Source organism: Octopus bimaculoides, chromosome 11 (genome assembly GCF_046866305.1).
Source record: "Octopus bimaculoides isolate indiv1 chromosome 11, ASM4686630v1, whole genome shotgun sequence".
Classification (NCBI taxonomy): domain Eukaryota; kingdom Metazoa; phylum Mollusca; class Cephalopoda; order Octopoda; family Octopodidae; genus Octopus; species Octopus bimaculoides.
In genome coordinates, this window is record NC_142938.1 from 13009519 (window position 1) to 13030274 (window position 20756).

The 20756-nt window shown below is 37.1% G+C and overlaps 1 protein-coding gene across 13 annotated transcripts in view; it reads left to right on the top strand.

The window, feature by feature from the left end:
* Positions 1-20756, top strand: part of LOC106872934 (poly [ADP-ribose] polymerase tankyrase) — a 180452-nt gene that overhangs the window by 138274 nt on the left and 21422 nt on the right. For all 13 annotated transcript variants that reach the window (XM_089359477.1, XM_089359484.1, XM_089359481.1 and 10 more), the window contains 18 exons: positions 1-8; positions 341-440; positions 1264-1385; positions 1720-1761; positions 3067-3186; positions 5674-5823; positions 7118-7261; positions 9290-9455; positions 10457-10656; positions 11436-11518; positions 11732-11841; positions 13370-13604; positions 14311-14467; positions 15113-15189; positions 16520-16694; positions 16922-17002; positions 17763-17921; positions 19058-19178. The exon at positions 1-8 is cut by the window's left edge and continues 204 nt beyond it. In XM_089359477.1, the coding sequence (XP_089215603.1) occupies positions 1-8; positions 341-440; positions 1264-1385; positions 1720-1761; positions 3067-3186; positions 5674-5823; positions 7118-7261; positions 9290-9455; positions 10457-10656; positions 11436-11518; positions 11732-11841; positions 13370-13604; positions 14311-14467; positions 15113-15189; positions 16520-16694; positions 16922-17002; positions 17763-17921; positions 19058-19178 (2250 nt within the window). The remainder of the gene's footprint in view (positions 9-340; positions 441-1263; positions 1386-1719; positions 1762-3066; positions 3187-5673; positions 5824-7117; positions 7262-9289; positions 9456-10456; positions 10657-11435; positions 11519-11731; positions 11842-13369; positions 13605-14310; positions 14468-15112; positions 15190-16519; positions 16695-16921; positions 17003-17762; positions 17922-19057; positions 19179-20756) is intronic.

Below are 20756 nucleotides of genomic sequence, written 5' to 3' on the forward strand. Positions count from 1 at the left end.
ACTGGAAGGTTAGTATTTTGAATCTTAAAGATAATTTAAATCCTTTTGTGACCACATTTCTTATGATATATACAGCCTATGTATTTGGTTCCATTTTGATGTTCAGTTTGAATATCTGCAAGAAAAGCATGAGTAGGCAGGGAATTCCAGAATGATGACACAGTTGGGGTAAGAAGGGTTGGTAAGAGATTTGTACAAAGACTGGAAAAGAAATGACATAATTAAAGTGACGAGAGGAACGTTTGTTCTATGCACCTGAGCAGAGGTGATATGTAACTGGTTAGTTCAGATATACAATTAGTCCAGAAACTAACTTTTCTGAGTTTTTTTTTTTTTACAGGTGACACCCGTTTGTATTGCATTTTTGAAAGGCCACTATGGTTTGGTTGACTATCTTTTAAGTCAGCCTGGTTCAGACATCAACTTTAAAGATGAACGAGGTGAGTTTCTGTTAATCTGAGGATGCCTGACAGATAAGGCAAAGAAAGTCTCTGCTAAATATTGTTTTGATGTTGTCTATTGTTAGTGGAAATCCTTGACCACTAGAATACATGCGTTCACACAGTATGGTGTGATTAGAGAAAAATTTGACTGCTATTTCTAGCACATTCAGCCACTAAATAGAAGCTCCTTTGATAGTGTTTTTACCGGGCATATGGCGTAGTGGTTAAGAGCGCGGGCTACTAACCCGAAGATTCCGAGTCCGATTTCAGGCAATGACCTGAATAATAATAATAATAATAATAATAATAATAATAATAATAATTATAACATCGAAAAATACCTTAGGAATGAGAACCCAGGTTCAAATATCCATCAAATGTAAATTATGTATAATTCCTGATTTTATGAAATAGGTGTGATGGCCATAACTAAGACATCTTTGATTATAGACCTGGTTCTAGACAACAATAAGAATCAATGTAGTAGTCTTTCCATGATTTGCAATAGAGTGTCTGTAATTTGGTGTGGAACAAATATTGCAAGGGACTTTGTAGAAAAAGCACTAATTTTACAGTTTTCTTCTTCAAAATTTCCCCAAAACACCTGATGAAGGCTGGAGGGTATATCAGCTGGAATGTTGTGTTAGCAACAAACAAGATGAGGACAAATATCAATCAAATGTAAATAATATGTTTTCACCTTGTAGAGAGTAAGAAGAAAAAAAATAAAGTATGTTTGTTTTGACTTTTATTGATGTGTGAAAGGTGTTGGTCATTTGTTATTTAATGTTGAAGTACTAATGTTTGTTTTATTTTCCAGGGAGAACATTAGTGAGCTTGGCAGCAGAGAGCAAACTTGTTCCAGAAATTATTAAAGAAATGAAGTACTTGGTTGAAAAGAAAGCTGACTGTAGCTTAGCGGATTTGGAAGGTTATAATCCGGTATGTTCATAGGATCTTTATAATTTGCTATTATAAAAAAGTGTAAACTTATGCCGAGTCAGCAATGCTTGATATAAAATAAAATTTCTTCAGATTGACTTGAGGCCAGTGGGCGAATTGAAGTGGCGTCTTGTCCGGTGCTTATAGTGGATATTTATCTCTCATTTGTTTGATGCCTTTGGAATTAGAGTTAACCGTATTTACCTTTTAATGTGTCCTCGGACCTACTGGAAATATGTAAAATTTGTAAATTTTCACCATGCTTTTTATGTATGTGCCAAAAAAAAAAAATTACTTTGCTTTAAAGATTTTTATTTCTTCTATCTTATTTTAGCTTCATCATCTTGCAATTAACAGCAGCTCCAGATCAGGACAGGTAAATAAAGTCATTTGCTCTTTTGCATTTTTTTTTTGTTTTGTTTAACCCATTACCTACCAGTGATCTCATATGAGATCACTTAAAAATTACAAATTTCGTAATTATCTGTCAATATTTACACATATCTAACCTTTTTGCTATATCTACTAGGTATATTTCTCTGATATTCAAATGAGGTTTGCTAATTTTTCACCCAATATCTCGCTTATTTTTATTTAAAATGTTATTTTGAAATGTTATTTTGATCATTCCAGCGTGTTTCTAAGGCTGTTTTATGCTAGAAATCAAAGTTTCATAAAAAAAATTCCAGTTAATAGAATTATGGGAGGTAATGGGTTAAGGAAATGCTTTTATCCTTTTAACAGTTTTTTGTATCACTGCTATTATTCCCTATAATCCTCAAGACATTTCCAATAAAAAAAGAAAAAAAAGCAACTTGCTATCTTTATCCAGTCGGTTTACTTGACTGAATACTGAATCCTAATTTGCTATCTTAGAAAGAATTGAACTTAAGAATCTTTAACCCTTTAGCATTCGGATTATTCTGTCAAAGGAAGAATTTCAACCATGTTTCGTGGTCTGCTACCACAACAGCTCCTTTATAGGATCCAGTTAGCTCAAGACATCATCAGGAGGAACCACGTCCGGTTTCGGCCCCTACTCCTCTACCGTTTTGACGTGGCAGGGCCACCCCCTTTCGGAGGTGTCTTCAGCTCTGGTGTTGGGTGCATGTCTTCTTTCACTGTTTGTGACTGTTCTAATTCAACTGTGGAATGTCCCTCACTATGGTTATTTTCCAGGAGGTTCTGGCCACATGTCTTACGGTTCATCAACCCGCGTTGTTGAATTACTTTCTTCCGACATACCTTCCCTTGGTGGATTAGGATCCAGTTAGCTGAAGACATCATGATTTATTCTCATTCTTTTGAATTAATCAGGGTATTATCTCGAAACTTTGACATCTCAATGATGTGACTGTTCAGTTTTAGAATGAAATTTTAAGCTAGGTGTGAGAGGCCAGATTTGGTCAGTTGAAACGTAAAATAGGTAGAAATATTTACTATAGGATATGGCCATATTAAATGCTAAAGGGTTAAGATTTAATCAAGAATTACTGTACAAAATTTTAAAATATCTCAGGAACCACTGCATGGCACAGCCAAAAAGCTGAACCTTGTAAGAGAATATTGTTATTCATATAATTGTTATCCATATCCTTTTAAAATATTAAATTTTCTCATAAACATATTTTCTTGATGAACAAAAATGAATTAAAAATTCTTCCTGTCTTTTTTTCTCCAGGATGCGAAAGAATGCATGGCCGTTAGTGTTGAAGTTGCTGAGTATCTCATCGACAACAACTGTGATCCAGCAGCACGCTCAGTTGATGGCATTACACCTCTCATGCTTGCTATAGAAAAGGTATGTATCGTTAGAACCGAGACAGTCGAGTCTGAGTTTAAAAGATTTACCCTGTCTAGTTGTATGTCTCCGTTATTCTGAGTTAAAATTTCACCATAACTAATTTTGCTTTTATACGAAACTCAGCTTGCGAAGACTTATTGAGGCAAGCGAAAGCGAAATCGGGATGGCACCTGTGCCCAGCGTTGCCTTTCTGGCACTTGTGCCCGTGACATGTGTAAGGATTTTTGAGCAAGATCGTTGCCATTGCCCCTGGACTGGCTCTTGTGCGGGTGGCACATAAAATACACCATTTTGAGCGTGGCCGTTGCCAGTACCGCCTGACTGGCCTTCGTGCGGGTGACACGTAAAAGCACCCACTACACTCTCTGAGTCGTTGGCGTTAGGAAGGGCATCCAGCTGTAGAAACTCTGCCAAATCAGATTGGAGCCTGGTGTAGCCATCTGGTTTCACCAGTCCTCAGTCAAATCGTCCAACCCATGCTAGCATGGAAAGCGGACGATGATGATGATGATGAAGGGACAATATAATTTGTTGCAACAGCATCAAATAAAGTTGGTGCTGGAGCAAAATCTGTTGAGAATTGGCGTAAATGTTCTGCAGTTGTTAATTTCCTTGTTCTGTATTTTAAGTTTTAATGCTACTAGAGGTCAACTTTGACTTTATTTCTTCCACAGGCAAAGTGGCTGATGCCTGTGATAAGTGAAAAGCTCTTTTCAAGTGTTGGGCCTCACGGAAGCTATGACGAATGACTGAGATTCTTTGGCCATTATGTTGTGCTTGAGAAGACCCATCAAGCCAAGTAAAATCGCAGTCTTGGCAGATACTGATGTCATGCAAATAGTATCCCACACTGGTGGCATGTAAAAGCATCCATTACACTCAGTGGTTGGCATTAGGAAGGGCATCCAGCCATAGAAACCATGCCAAATCAGACTGGAGTCTGATGCAGGTTTCCAGCTTGTCAGCCCTGGTCAAACTGTGCAATCCATGTCAGCATGGAAAATGGATGTCAAATGATGACGATGATGATGATGATTTGATCCCATAAGTTCTGAACTCAATTAAGTTGACTACTTACTCTTTCTCTATAAACTAACAGCTTTGTGTGACAAAAGCTAGGAATTGTCACTGGCCAACTAAATGGCAGGTTCTGTCTTGTTTAGGTTTTAGCAATATTTTATGAGCTTCAACTGTGACAGATGTCAAATCAAGATTATCAAAGGATTTCTTATGTAGTTCTTATTGTTCAGTCTCAGATCTGATTGTACAGACATCTGTCCAAAAGCATTTCAACTGAAATTATTCCATCCTTTTATGGGCACACCAGACTGGACCCCAGACCATATTATTCATGGTCTTGAATTTTTAGATTTTAGGTAGATTTGGCTTAATATTTCTAGTAGATCAAGTGACTACGTAGAGGTTCCCCTCACTGGCTCATTTCTTACAGGGTAGTTACAGAATGTTACATTCAGAGAACCACTATTGTGAGATGTCAAAACATAGAGACCCAAATACACAAAAACAGACATGCACGTGTGTGGCAGACCTCTTTCCAGTTTCTGTTTATCAAATCCATTCAGAAGGCTTTAGTCTGCCTGTGGCTCTAGAAGATACCTGCCCACAATTCTGCACAATGGGACCTGACCCAAAACCATGTAGTTGAGAAGCAAATTTCTTAACCCTACAGCCATACCTCACTTGCACTCTCAAGGAGTTTCTTGTTACATTTACAATGCTTGAAAAGTTTTGAAATGATCAACTTGTTAGTAGAGTTCTTATCTCATACTTCTACTTTTGTTACGTGGAGGCGCAATGGCCCAGTGGTTAGGGCAGCGGACTCGCGGTCATAGGATCGCGGTTTCGATTCCCAGACTGGGCGTTGTGAGTGTTTATTGAGCGAAAACACCTAAAGCTCCACGAGGCTCCGGCAGGGGATGGTGGCGAACCCTGCTGTACTCTTTCACCACAACTTTCTCTTACTTCCTCTTTCTGTTGTGCTTGTAATTCAAAGGGTCAGCCTTGTCACACTGTGTCATGCTGAATATCCCCGAGAACTACGTTAAGGGTACACGTGTCTGTGGAGTGCTCAGCCACTTGCACGTTTAATTTCACGAGCAGGCTGTTCTGTTGATTGGATCAACTGGAACCCTCGACGTCGTAAGCGACGGAGGGCCAACAACTTTTGTTACACTGTTGCAGCATGTGTTATATTAATATCCATAAACGATGAAGCACAAACGAGCTGAGATAATAAAATAGATATCAGAGCAATTAGCTGTAGTGTTCAATTCAGCTGTTTCATAAAATAGAAAACAATAAAACGTGTAGTGGACCATGCCAGGGTTGATGCAATAGAATGAAATTATATTCAAGGTGGTGCTTCTATGTAGCAGCATTCCAATGCTGAAGGCAATAAAACATTGTCTATTTGGGAACGGTCATTTTTATTGAATACTTTTTTTTTTTCTTTTTCATTCTCAGAACAACATTCTTCTGGCAAAGAAATTACTTCAAAAGAAAGGCAGAATCACTTTAGACAAAAACAAGTTTGGTAAGAATATTCTACACATGATGGCAGAATTGTGCAGTCAATCCGATATGATATCACTACTGAAAGAGGTTATTGAGCTGGTAAGTTTTTTTTTTTATTGTTGTTTTTGTTTTTATCCTCCTGTTTCATTTGCATCATCTCATTGCTAGTCTTAAACCCTCCTATTGTAGAAATCAACATAAGCTAGTTATGTTTATTTAGCATTCACTCTACCCTGAATTGTGGCACAATATGGACAGATTTCGGAGTACTGATGAACTTTTATGTAAATGTATCAACTTCACCATTATAATAACCGTTTCAATAAGTACAGAAATAAGTTTTTTTGATAAGCTGAAGAAATGAAGATAAAGAAATCATATACTAAATTAATTTATTTACGTGCATTTAGTAATATTTACAATACATTTTTGTAAGAGAAGTCAAAAGATATTTAAAAAGAAAACTGTCGTAGAGAGTTTATGACATAAAAATTGGATTATCTAATTCTTTCATAACTAAGCTAAAAAAATATGTAAAACAACAATTCAAAATAGCATTGCTGAATTAAACAAAAAATTTGGCATCGTAATAACCAAATCTCATGAAATTGAGTGTCGTGTAATCATATAGACGACCAATGAATGCTGATTTATTTCCCCAAAATCAGGGCTTTTATAACTGCTGATATCTGAATTCTAAGAACCGTATTTAGTGAGCGATTTCTCTTTGACGAAAGTTAGAATTCAGATATGGACAGTAATTTTAACCAATGGAAAAACTAATAATTACACATATTCGGCCAACATGACCATGATGTCATATCACCGCCGATAGAGGTTTATTAGGGCTTGCTACAACATTAACACTTGACCCTTGAATTTCTTTAGCAGAGTTCATTATTCTCTTACTAGCATTCTCATCAGGTCTCAGGCCTTAATAAAGGATACCTTGATGCCATGATGTTTTATTTTCTATACTAATCATTAAGGAAACATAATCTTTTTCTCCTTATTTTTACCATTCTCAAGGCCATGCAGAAAGACACTGCCCTTTCCACACCATTTTTAGAGGCCATGCAAAGAGGTTATACACACTGACTTACCTCTTGTCTAAGCGATAAAATAAAATAAATAGGTGTGACCAGAGCTTAGTGTAGAATTGAACTTACATCTCTTTTGCTGCCTTCAAAACAATATGTTTAAAAAACAAATATTATTTAATCCAAGTTTATCTAAAGTCAACAGCCATTTGGTATTTAATCAGATAAGAAAAATACATAAGTTCTTTTAGATCTTTCTGTGTTGCTAAAAGATCTTGCTGAAAACTTGGTAATTGTTGAGAAGAAAATATTGTTATTGTTTGTTTATTGTTATTTTATGTTTGTCATTATAGAACAAGACATCAGGAGAAACAGACATGGAGGTTGACGGTTCAAATACTTCGTCTGATAGTACTCTCAAGCAGCTTGCAAAAATGGTGGATCATGATGGATACACTCCGTTATTGAAAGCATGTCAAGTATACAAGAACCTGCAGGTATGTGTAAAATGTGTGTGTGTGTGTGTGTGTGTGTGTGTGTTGCATTGTAGGCTGCAAACTTGGTCAAATGGACGAGAAGCTTGCTTTGTAATCATAAGTTACCTGGCATGTTGCTATTGTGTGGCACTTAGGGCAAATGTCTTTCTGCATGGCTTTGGGTTGAGCCTTGACTTGTTGGCTAATGTATTGAGTCCCACATCAATTGAATGAGGAAAACATGGCCCAGTGAATGTCCATCTGCTATAATTTGCAGATGCATGAAGAAAACTATCCTTTTTTTGAAGAGTATGGTAACAGGAGACAAAATAGTGGATCTTCTATAACAATATGAAGCACAAATGATCATGGGGAAAGTGTGACAAACTATTTCAGACAACATCCAAAACATGACTTCACCCAAAGAACTTTCAAATTGGTGGGGTTGTAAGGGTGTTGCCTTTAATGAGCTTCCTATGATCAGAACCAGTGGAGGCGCAATGGCCCAGTGGTTAGGGAAGCGGACTCGCGGTTTCGATTCCCAGACCGGGCGTTGTGAGTGTTTATTGAACGAAAACGCCTAAAGCTCCACGAGGCTCCGGCAGGGGATGGTGGCGAACCCTGCTGTACTCTCCCACCACAAATTTCTCTCACTCTTACTTCCTGTTTCTGTTGTGCCTGTAATTCAAAGGGGTCAGCCTTGTCACACTGTGTCACGCCGAATATCCCCGAGAACTACGTTAAGGGTACACGTGTCTGTGGAGTGCTCAGCCACTTGCACGTTAATTTCACAAGCAGGCTGTTCCGTTGACCGGATCGACTGGAACCCTCGACGGAGTGCCAGAGTGCCAACAAATGATCAGGACCATCTATTTGGATGTGTGCTGTGACAAACTAGAAAAATTAAATGCAGCATTCCAACAGAAATGTCCAACACTTGAAAATCATAAGTACATTGGTCTTTGATCACAATAATGCTAGATTGCACACTTCATTGCAGGCATGGAAGAGGTTACTGGTTCGTGGCAGAGATGTTTTTCCTCACCCTCTAAATTAACCCCATAGGTTAGTTTAGCTGATTCGATAACTCAAATTTCTCGTTATCAAGCTGACAGAGGATCCTATTTTTTCAAGTTTTGTGCCACTGTTTATGTCATGCCAGGAAATCCAAAAGTTTGAAACAATGCAGTGTGTGTGTATGTGTGTGAGCTTATGTACATGGCTAGCATTGTCCAGTAAAATAAAGTATCTCGTGACTGAAGTTGATTTAGCACACGCACGGGGACACACACACCTCTATCTTTGTCTACTGTAGCTGAGGCTTCTCAATATAAGTGCTTAAGCACAGCACTCTAGGCCCTTGTGTTACTGGTGTAGCTTCTAGGATACAATGAATTAATTTAAGCATTCTACTTGACATATATATATATATATATCATCATCATCATCATCGTCGTTTAACGTCCGCTTTCCATGCTAGCATGGGTTGGACGATTTGACTGAGGACTGGTGAAACCAGATGGCTACACCAGGCTCCAATCTGATTTGGTAGAGTTTCTACAGCTGGATGCCCTTCCTAATGCCAACCACTCATATATATATGTGTGTATATATATATATATATAATGAATAATAGGGATTTACAAAACCATACAGATGATATCTTCTGAGCTATCATTCGCTGTATAAACTTGGCTATCGTTAGCAATCAGAGATCATTAAATCCAAATATAATTTATGCCTGTGGTACTACTCCCAGTGTTATAAAGTAAATCCAATATTCACTCAGAATTTCAAAAAGTTCCAGAATATGTTAAAAAGAGTACATGTCCATTGATAGGGGCTCAAAATGCCTGAAATGCAAGGTGCCACAGAGTGGGACTGAACCAAACCATGTGGTTGGTAAGCAAGCTACTTACCCCCCCACACACACACACATATATTTTACTTAAGTTAATGAAAAAAAGCATCAGCACCGAGTTCATTTCAACCACCAGATTTGTGTTTCTCCGCCTATATTAGAAATCATTGTGTTATTTGTATTTTCAGGCGTCTACATACAAAAAACAACCTGACAATGAACTTGAAGTAAGGCAAGCTAATGTTCGGAACTTCATTTCTCTTCTGATCGATGAAGCTAACCCTGACATCAACGCATCCGTTGATAAAAAATACATCCAAGATCCAACTAAAGAAAGAACTTATGGAAAGGAAGGTGAGTGTATCATCATCATCATCATCATCATCATTTTCTATTTTTTATGATAATTGTTGTTTGATTTGAGTAAATTTTAGAAAATGTTATAATTTAAATTTCTATACTCTTTATTGGTTAAACCAGCATTTTCCAATCTTTCTACTCCTGGGTAATTCTTGTAATACATCCCATATCAAAGTTGGTGGGATATTTCTCTTTTCCTTCTATAATATTTACCAACAGGACCCATGGAATTTTCATGGTGTAAGTCAGCATATTCGAATATCTAATGTCCCTTCTGCTTATATATTTATCTGTTTACTTTCATAATACTAATAAACATTTTAAAACCTAACAATGAAAGATAAAAAAAAAAAGAAAAGATTGAATGATGGCAGTGCCCCAGTATGGCCACAGATTTTACTCTGAAACACGTGAAAGACAAAAGTGTAACACACACGTCTATTTGATAACGAAAGAGACCAATAGAATAAGTATTAGGCTTCCAAAGAATAAGTCCTGGGGTCGATTTGCTGAACTAAAGGCGTTGCTCCAGCATGGCCGCAGCCAAATGACTAAAACAAGTAAAAGAGTAAAGAGTAAACCCATAATGATGCAGTTTCAGTCACAGGTCCAGACCATTTCACTCTACTTGTATCTCAAACTCTCCTTGGGAAAGGCATGGATACCAACACATTATGTCTATCAATAAAATAGTCAACATGTTATACTTACTTGTATATAGATTGCCAGTATTTTAAATTTGATTATAAGTGTAAGAACTTGGGTGTGGTTTATACACAGGGTGAAGCTAAAACTATATATGGAAAATATTTTGTCCCAACACTTGACTCTAAAATAGTACACAGGTAAATATAGTATTTTCTTGACATGATGGAAATATTTTGAGAGAACAAGCTCAAACTCTTCCTCTCTGTCTGTTTCTCTGTTTTTGTGCCTGTCTGTTTCTCTCTCTAAAATGTGTCTCAAAGAAAGAATTTTTTTTTGTACTTTATTAGGTAAATGGTGTGCCGTTCACTTTATGGTTGCTGCGGTTACTGAGAAATCTGTTCTGTCTCCTGATAGTATTGTAAACCATTGTCCTGGCTTGAAACTCATCCTGAGCAAGAAACCACAACTCGATATGCCAGACCAATATGGCTGTGTCCCATTGATCCAAGCCATTCAATTAGGTCGTGTTGAAGCTGTCAAAATGCTGGTATGTTTCTATTTTCTTTTCTCTGTTGTTTTATGAGTTCTGAAACTTTGGCTGTTGTTGTTGGTGTTGTTATTGATTTACACCATTTGAGCCCCGATTGAGTAGATCTGTGATCAAAAGCATTTCTACCATGATCCACCCATTCTTTTATGCATAAGACCCACCCTTTTGTAATGCAGAGAAGCCATGTATCTTCTCTATAGCATGGCGCCTGTGCTTGTCACTCTATCATATTATAGCTTCCCAACACCTGGCATAAAACTACCCACTGCTCTCAATTCCCCCTGCCAGTTGAGGTGGCATTTTTGTTTTTTGTTCTTTTCCTGTCTTGTAAATTACTAGGTGACTTCATTATGGCTAGTGGCTTACAATGTGTGTGTGTGTGTGTTTGGTTGAAGCTGGTGATTTATTGTCAACAAGTATGATTATTCACACAACCACAAAAAAAAAAAAAATTCATTTTGTTGCTTGTAATGTATGTTGAGAGAAATTCTGGGTTGTGATGGAGTGGATTCCCAGTTTCAAATGAATAAATAAATTCTATTATGTCTTATGTAATTGTTTTCTGCCTTCTGTATTCAAACATTGTTTGTGTGTGTGTGTATAATAATAATAATAATAATAATAATAATCTTATTGGATACAGTACTCAATTGTACTTCTTGTGTGTTTGTATATATATATATATATATATATATATATATATATATACTCACACATATACTGTGTTCATATACATATACATTAATGCATACATTTTTATGTAATTCTATTTCCAGCTTTTGGCCAATGCAAATCCTAATTGTTCATATGTGAAAAAGGACTCCAATCAAAGAGTGACACCTTTGGTCTTAATTGCTCAGTAAGTACTGAAGTTCTGTAATAATAATTCCATTCTAAAAACTGTACAGTCTAGCTCAGTTTTCTGTCCTCTATATAGTCCAGTGCTATAAAACTGCTCTAATGATCTATCTGTGACATGGTCTATCTGTTCATTATCTCCTTATAGTATATAATTGTTTCATGTGTTTTACATATTTTATGTTTTTGGTTCTTTTTTTGTTTTTCTTCTCAGAAATGGTAAACCTGACTTACTGCGCATGCTTGTATCGGCACATGTCATGATAGACGACAGGAATAACCCCAGACAGCAAACTGCTTTGCACTTAGCTGTACAAAACCCAAGTAAGTAACCAGTGTTCATATGTGATTATACGTGTATAAGGGTTGCCATTGTGGTGAGCATATGATAATTTCATCCATTGAGTGTTCCTCTTTGAAATGTTACACAAAGGAATTGAGTAATATTAAGAGAACACTAATAGTAACAGACTTTGCCAACTACTCTACTTAAAGTGAAGTAATGGTGGGCCGAGAGGTCTAACAAAAATTAATGTTCATAATCTGTGATCCTTTTTTTTTTTTTGTGAAGATAAAATTTTATACTGTATAAATTTTATACTGGCTGTGTGGTCAAGAAGTTTGCTTCCCAACCATGTGGTTTTGAGCTTAGTCCCACTGCATGGCACTTTGGGCAAATTTCTACTATAGTCTGGGCTCACCATAGCCTTCTGAAATGGATTTGGTTGAGGGAAACTGCAAGAAGTTCATTTTGTGTGTGTGTGTTTGTCTTCTTGTCTTGACATAGCATGATTGTCGCCTTACTAGCTGGCACTTGTGCCAGTCACACGTGAAAAAACATTCAAGCGAGGTCTTTGCCAGTGCCGCTGGACTGGCTCCTGTGCAGGTGGCATGTCAAAAACACCATTTTGAGCGTGGCCGTTGCCAGTACCACCTGACCGGCCCTCGTGCCGGTGGCACGTAAAAGCACCCACTACACTCTTGGAGTGGTTGGCGTTAGGAAGGGCATCCAGCTGTAGAAACTCTGCCAGATCAGATTGGAGCCTGGTGCAGTCATCTGGTTTGCCAGTCCTCAGTCAAATCATCCAACCCATGCCAGCATGGAAAGTGGACGTTAAATGACGATGATGATGATGATGATGTTGTAAATGAATGCCATTCATTTCCAATATTTTGCTAAAGTGTGTCTGGTCATGAGGGAAATATTACCTTGCTCGGAAACGGGTAAATAAACAACTGGTATATATTAAGTTCAATTTAGTTGAACTAAATTTTTGGTCTTCCACTTAACTTAAAAAAAAAAAAAATTGTTTGCTTTATTCCCTTTTCTGAGAAATTACTCTTTACTTACAAAAGAATGAATGAGAAGGGATATCTAGCCATAAATCACTCCAGAGGTAGTCCTGCAAATATGTAAATTTACAAACTCATCTGAACTGTGTATTCTGCGAGACACTAGTATATAATTTGTTAGCATCTGTAATGCCAAGAAATTATGTAAGAATAATTATAAAAGCAATGTTTAATTATTGTATTTGGTTTTCAAGATTCTTGGTGTGAAATCATGTTAAAATAGATTCTGTAGTATCTTGGGATGACTGGTATGTCAATAATAAACACACACACTGATTTAACTTCACTTTATTATTTGTCAGTTAGCTGTTTACTCAACTAACTGATTAATCGTTTGATTGATTAACTACATCATTAGTCAAATTAATCAATCAGTTGTGTTTGTCAGAGTCCACTTGTGACCTCTTCAATGACATACCAATCAATGTTTATTTCTTCTATTTAACAAACTGCTGCAACATTTTCATATCTTTTTTCCTTTCCCTTTTTTTTTTAACAGTTCGTGATGCCGATACATTGAGGAGAGTACACATTCTGAAAGAAGCTGGTGCCAAAGTGAATGCCGTTGATTGTGATGGCTTGACACCCCTACACTGCTCTGTGAAAAACAATTTGGGCCAGCTAGACTCTAACATTGACCTTGAAGAATTACTGATTAAAAATAGTGCTGACGTTTTTGCTAAAGACAAAAAGAATCGTTTGTCTTTGCATTATGCTTTTGGAGATATTGAAAAGTAAATTTTCATTGTTGGTTACAATATTGTTTATTTGTCCAGTTTGTCATTCATTTTATGTCTTTGTTAATTATTTCTTTTATAATGATAGAATTTTTATAAAATATCCCATTGGGATGTAGAATTAAAAAAGTTACATAGAACCCTCATCCAGTTTATTTTCTTCATCACACCACTTGCCTCGGCTGAGTCAGTTGTGACTAAGTGTATAAAATATATGTGTAGAAAAATTGATGCAAAGCAGATCTTGTTGTGTAGTTAAGAAATTCACTTCACAATCACATGGTTCTGGGTTCGTTTCCAATGCATGGCAGCTTGGACAAATGTCTTCAAACTGACTAATGTTTTTCTGTGTGGTATTTGAAATTGAAAACTGTAACGAAGCTCATTAATGCCTGTGATGACACCGGTGCCAAACTGTATTGGCTTTGCCTCTCTCTTGGGCATCATCAGTGGTCTGAAGAGGAGAAATTTGCATGCATGAGTGAGTCTTAGTGTCCCACGAAATATCTTGCCCAGACATACATCTTGTAGAATAGCTTTCCTAGTCATCCATGACTGAAGAAGGCCTTAGAGGATATATCACATGGGAAATATCATGAAGAAATTTTCACATAATCATATTGTTAGAATTGTCTGAAGTTTATTTTTGCCATTATTAATCAAGCGTAATTCTAATTTATATATTTTACTTTATTTTTCACAGACCAGTGTACACCACAGCAGAACCAATTGAACTTGTCCAGTTGTTGACTTCAGCTATGAGATATTCTCAAATTGATCTTACTGATTTTTTTGGCCAGACACCACTTCATCGTGCCGCATGCCGAGGAGCAACCATTTGTTGTCGACATTTAGTCAAGGTACTATTTTAACTTTTTTTGTCAGTATTTTAAAAAAAATATTTTGAATAAATTATCACATAGGCGCAGAAGTGGCTGTGTGGTAAGTAGCTTGCTTACCAACCACATGGTTCCAGGTTCATTCCTACTGCGTGGCACCTTGGACATGTGTCTTCTACTATAGCCTCGGGCCGACCAAAGCCTTGTGAGTGGATTTGGTAAACGGAAACTGAAAGAAGCTCGTCGTGTTTGTGTGTCTATGTTTGTCCCCCAACATCGATTGACAACCGATGCTGGTGTGTTTACGTCCCCGTAACTTAGCGGTTCAGCAAAAGAAACCGATAGAATAAGTACTAGGCTTCCAAAGAATAAGTCCTGGGGTCGATTTGCTCGACTAAAGGCAGTGCTCCAGCATGACCACAGTCAAATGACTGAAACAAGTAAAAGAGTAAAAGAGATTATTTCTACCCTTGGCAGAGAAGTGAAAATTTTTTCTTCATTGTTATTAAACAATGTAATATATAACATCAAAAATATGTTGTGCACAGCGCTGTGGGATTTCGGCTTTTCTTTTTGATTTTATATCTCAGTTGTGATGTTTTAGTCTTTATATTTCAGTTGTGACTTTCACTTCTAAAATACTATTCTTGTACCCTTTTTTTCCAGTTACATGCTGATATTAATCGGAAGGACAATTCTGGAAACACACCGCTTGCTTACGCAGTCCGACATCATCATGACAGGTTGGTACCTTTCATGTGTGAACTGTCTTTGTTGATAGTTCTTTGTAGAGCAACATTATTAGCTGTATTTCTCAATTAAAACCATTGTAATTTCAAAATGATATATACAAGTGCAGGCATGGTTACATGGTATCTTCTTCTATAGCCCTGGGTCAACCAAAGGAGTGTGAATGAATTTGGTAGCTGGAAACTGAATGAAACCTGTTCTGTATGTGTATGCATACATATGTGTGTATATATATATATATATATATATATATATATATATATATATATATATATATATATCATCATCATCATCATCATCATAACGTCCACCTTCCATGCTGGCATGGGTTGGACGGTTTGGCTGAGAACTGGCAAGCCAGAAGGCTGTACCAGGCTCCAATCTGATTTGGCAAGGTTTCTACAGCTGATGCCCTTCCTAATGCCAACCACCCCGAGAGTGTAGTGGGTGCTTTTTATGTGCCACAGGCATGAGGGCCAGTCAGGTGGTACTGGCACCGACCACGCTTGAATGGTGCTTTTTACGTTCCACTGGTACAGGAACCAGCTAGGCGACACTGGCAACAATCACGCTCAAATGGAGTATTTTTCGTGCCGCCTGCATGGGAGCCAGTCAGGTGGCACTGGCAATGTATATATATATATATATATGTATATACAGTGGTTGTCTACTCCTTAGGCAGAGTTTGACCACCCTCTGTACCTACACCTTAGCACCATCATGGCATCTGATGTGACTTTTTAAACCAGACAATGTTCTGAAAAGACATCCACACAGATTGCACATCTGATTTGGACCACCAAGAGCTGCAGATAAGTTCTGATCTTTGTGGTTCTTAAAATGTCTTTTGAGGCCTCCATTGGATCTGCATGCAAACCTTCTGGCATACACTGCATTGAAAGGTGTGCACAGACATATATGCAGAATAGTTGGTGGAGGTTCATTTTCCATGGGTTCACTGATGAGATATGAGCTCAGCCAAAGACAGGCATGGTCTGTCACAGACTGTGCACACAAAAAGGTCATTGCCATTCACCTTCTCGATCGTTACATTCTTCCTTAGACCTCTTTTGAGTCTTATATGCGTTATCCTGGCCTCTTCAAATGCTTTCGCTCCACTCCACACTTTTGTTCGCCACCCAACTTGATCCGAAGCAAGGGTTTCCATGTCTTCTGGATCCATTCCAAGTCATTTCATAACAGTCCTTATGCCACAGCGATAAGGTTGTTTATATTGCCTTTCACTTATTTTTGCAATGTTGTTTTGTTATTCTGGTGTTGTTATTTGTATTGATGAAAATCCCTCGTTTAAACTCCTTCTAGTTGTGCACTCATCCTCTTGCAAATGGGAGCAAATGTCAAAGACAATGTGATAATTCCACCTGTTCCCAAGAATTTGATTTACGAAGCCGACAAGAAACGTAAGCCGATATGGAAGTGGCAGCCCATCAGAAACATGGCCAAGAGGCCCCAGAAACATGAACACTCTATTTTCCAGGTATGTCTCAAATATTTATGGATCTTTTCATCAGTTGCTGTTTAACCCCAGGTCGGACCTGATCAAGTAAACCTTTGATTGAACAGCATTCTAGCTGTGACCATTTATTTTAAGACAGCATTATTTATGTAACACTGTTCATATTCATGCATAGCCAAGCAGTATTATATTCAAATTGTGATTTTAAAACCTCATTTTTTTTTTACCTTTCATTTTTCTCTCATCAGGAAGCCATTGGGTCAGAACTTCAAAATGTTGCATACATGATGTTAGAATCAACTGCAATGGACCTGAAGAGTGGCATTGAGGTAAGAATGAACACCATGTAGCTTTACACTTGTAGAACTCACAGCTTAAAGTCTTATATATATATATATATATATATATATATATATATTAAGACTTTTATTGAGTCTGGGCCACTTTATACTCTTTTGTACCTTGGAGGAATTTGAACTCAGAATGTAGTGATGGTCCTTTTCTTTGCCAAATTGCATCAGCTTCTAAGGTACCAGTTCAGCTGTTGTGCCCAGTATACCATCTACCACAGGATTAATTGTCACCTTTGTGTTCCACAAAATCTTCATCTCTCTCAGACTAGGTCTTAATATTTCTCAGTTTCCTCAATTTTCGTGTATCTACTGTGCCATCATATGGTATTATGGTACTTCAGAATCTGTGATCTCACAGCTTTTTTTATTCTCTACGATTATATCTGGTCTCTTTGCATCAATAGTAAGTACTGAAGTAAACGTAAAGATAATAGTATACGTATGTTTGTAATGGCCACATTGACTCTTCCATGATACAATTCATTTACTTTGAACACAATAATGTTTTCAGATTAAATCACTCGTATAACAAGTGCCATACAGTTTTTGCATTATTTACTTGTGATGTGTATTCTTGCTCTTTAATTTAATAATATAACATATACAGAGTCCATTTAATGTATGCATGTCTGTTGTTCCATAAACACCCATGTAAGCTACCGTATGTGTGTGTGCTTTCTGTTATAATTATAAAAATGAACCATTTTTTTTTCTCTTTAACCTTCTCTTACTTTAGGCTGCTCTGAATGTTAGCAAGTACAACGTTGCCCTCCGTCTCATCAAAAAAGTACATGATATTTCCAAATTGCAAAGCAGTAATACTGATGGCCGAAATTTGTTCCATATTTTGGCTCTTCGCACCATTCCTGGTCAGCAGACCCAACTGCAGCTTAAGGTAATTTTTTTTTACTAATACTTTGTGTGCTCCCTACATACAATTACTTCTCTAACTCCCTGCAATATATTTTTGAAGTTACCTTTAATATTTCTAGCCCTGGTGATTCTTCTCTTGGTTATTACTCACACATTTTTTTTTCTACCAATTCAGTTCATGAATTTTGAATATAAACCAAAGAAAAGAAAATTTACAGTAAATTCTGTGAAACTTGTTTTAGAAAACCGTCAAAACAGATAAAGTCAGAGACAAAATATTAATGATCACAAGTCAAGGACAAGGACAAAATTTGGGTCTTTCTGATTTGGCAGACACCATTTTTTATTTAGTGTGTATTCTGTGGAGGTGCAATGGCCTAGTGGTTAGGGCAGTGGACTCGCGGTCATAGGATCGCGGTTTCGATTCCCAGACCAGGTGTTGTGAGTGTTTATTGAGCGAAAACACCTAAAGGCCCCACGAGGCTCCGGCAGGGGATGGTGGCGAACCCTGCTGTACTCTTTCGTCACAACTTTCTCTCACTCTTACTTCCTGTTTCTGTTGTGCCTGTAATTCAAAGGGTCAGCCTTGTCACACTGTGTCACGCTGAATATCCCCGAGAACTACGTTAAGGGTACACGTGTCTGTGGAGTGCTCAGCCACTTGCACGTTAATTTCACAAGCAGGCTTTTCCGTTGATCGGATCAACTGGAACCCTCAACGTCGTAAGCGACGGAGTGCCAACAACAACTGTGTATTTTACCGAAACACTTTAAAACTTCGTATACTTGTATATTTTGTCTTAGAGAACAGAGAAAATTTTTTATATTCGAAGTTATTTCATGTTAAAAGTTGTTGTATTTTGGTAATTTCAACCAATCACTGATGTCTATTGAGTCGAAAACAATTACTGTTGTGGTTTGTCGACAACACGTTGTGGTGGTGTGATGAGATCTTTTCCCTTGAATAAGTAGCTTTCAATGAAGTGTTTTGCTCAAGAACACAGCTCACTGCCTGTCTGGTAATTGAAACCACGATCTTGCAGTTGTGAGTGCGACATTGTAACCATTATATTAAATTATGTTGTGTGTGTAGCTTCTGTGTATTTTGCACATTTGATTAATTAGTGATTTCATTATTTTTATTCTATATTTTTGTAGATTGCCGAAATGATGCATGAGAAAAGAGTTTCCTTAAATGACATAGATATGTATGGATGCACTCCTCTCATGTATGCTGCTTTGCTGCACCAGCCATTCCAACTAGGACACTTCATGTCAAGTAAGTAATTGACTCTTTAACATTCACAATAGTCTGTCAAATGTAACACTTACTTATTCACATTGTTAATTTATCATGTGTCATCTTGCAGTTTCGAGACTTCAATTATGATTGTTTACGTTTAGAGTGACATTGTAGATAGGTCTGAGAGGCCAGATCTGGGCATTTTGAAATTAAAACAGCTAAAATATTTTGGGCTAGTTTAACCCTTTCGATACCAACCTGGCTGAAACCACCTCTGGCTCTGTAGTACAAAGGTCTTGTTTTCAAAAGTTCTGAATTAAAATCTTCCACGAAACCTTAGTCACAATTTATGTTCCTAACACTAGCTTAATGATAACTAAGTTATTTTACTAAATTCTTTGTTATATTTAGAATTAATTGAAAGAAACACAGAGCATCTCAACAGAAATATGCTAAGAAAAGGGTTAAAGTCACCATGATATTTTTAACCCTTTTGGTACCAACCCAGCCGAAACCACCTCTGGTTCTGTAGCACAAATGTCTTGTTTTCAAAAGTTCTGAATTAAAATCTTCCACCAAACTTTAGTCACAATTTATGTTCCTAACACTAGCTTAATGATAACTAAGTTATTTTACTAAATTCTTTGTTATATTTAGAATTAATTGAAAGAAACACAGAGCATCTCAACAGGAATATGGTAATGAAAGGGCTAAATGCTAAAGAGTTAATCAATTCGTCAAAAGTTAGTTTCTAGTTTGGTATTTGTAATGAGTGTGTGGGATGGCCAAGTGGATTGTGTACTGGGAAACCAGCTAAACAAGGAGTCAACAGTTCATATCCTGTCAGTGGTAGTATGTGGTTGTATCTGTTTGTATAGCTAAAAGACTTATCTTTCACATGTTCTCAGGACAACCTGAATTTTGTGAACGAAATTTGGTTGATAGAAACATGTTCATCATTCTAATTTAGCACCATCACCTTGGCTGCTTTTGGGTACATTTAATGGAGTCCACTGTGTTGCAAGCATTCAGGACATGTTTCTGGTCTGAGGATAATTTTTCTCTCACCAGCTTCAGAGTCCCTGAAAAGGGTCGTGTGTGCTACCTCCTTTTCCTTGGCCATTAAAAGAAGAAAAAAGAGGGCTATTTATTCATTTATCCTTTCAAGACTTTTTAGTTGTATCATATCAGATAGTTTAACATCCATTTTTCCATGTTTGCATGAGTTAGAATTGGAATTTATTGTAGTAGATTGTCTACAACCAGATTCCCTTCTTATTGTCAACTTGTTTTCAGGCAAGGTAATATTTCCCTGTGGCATATCATATTTTTCATAGAAAACTGGTAAAGAAATAATCTTGTATGTATGATAAATATGGTTGTTTACAACCATCATGTGATGTCAAGACGAGGACACACACATAAATGATGAACTTCTTTCAGTTTCTGTCAATGAAATCTACAACAAAGACTTCTTTGACTTAAGGTTATATAGTAGAAGAAACACAGAGCATCTCAACAGAAATATGCTAAGAAAAGGGTTAAAGTCACCATGATATTTTTAACCCTTTTGGTACCAACCCAGCCGAAACCACCTCTGGTTCTGTAGCACAA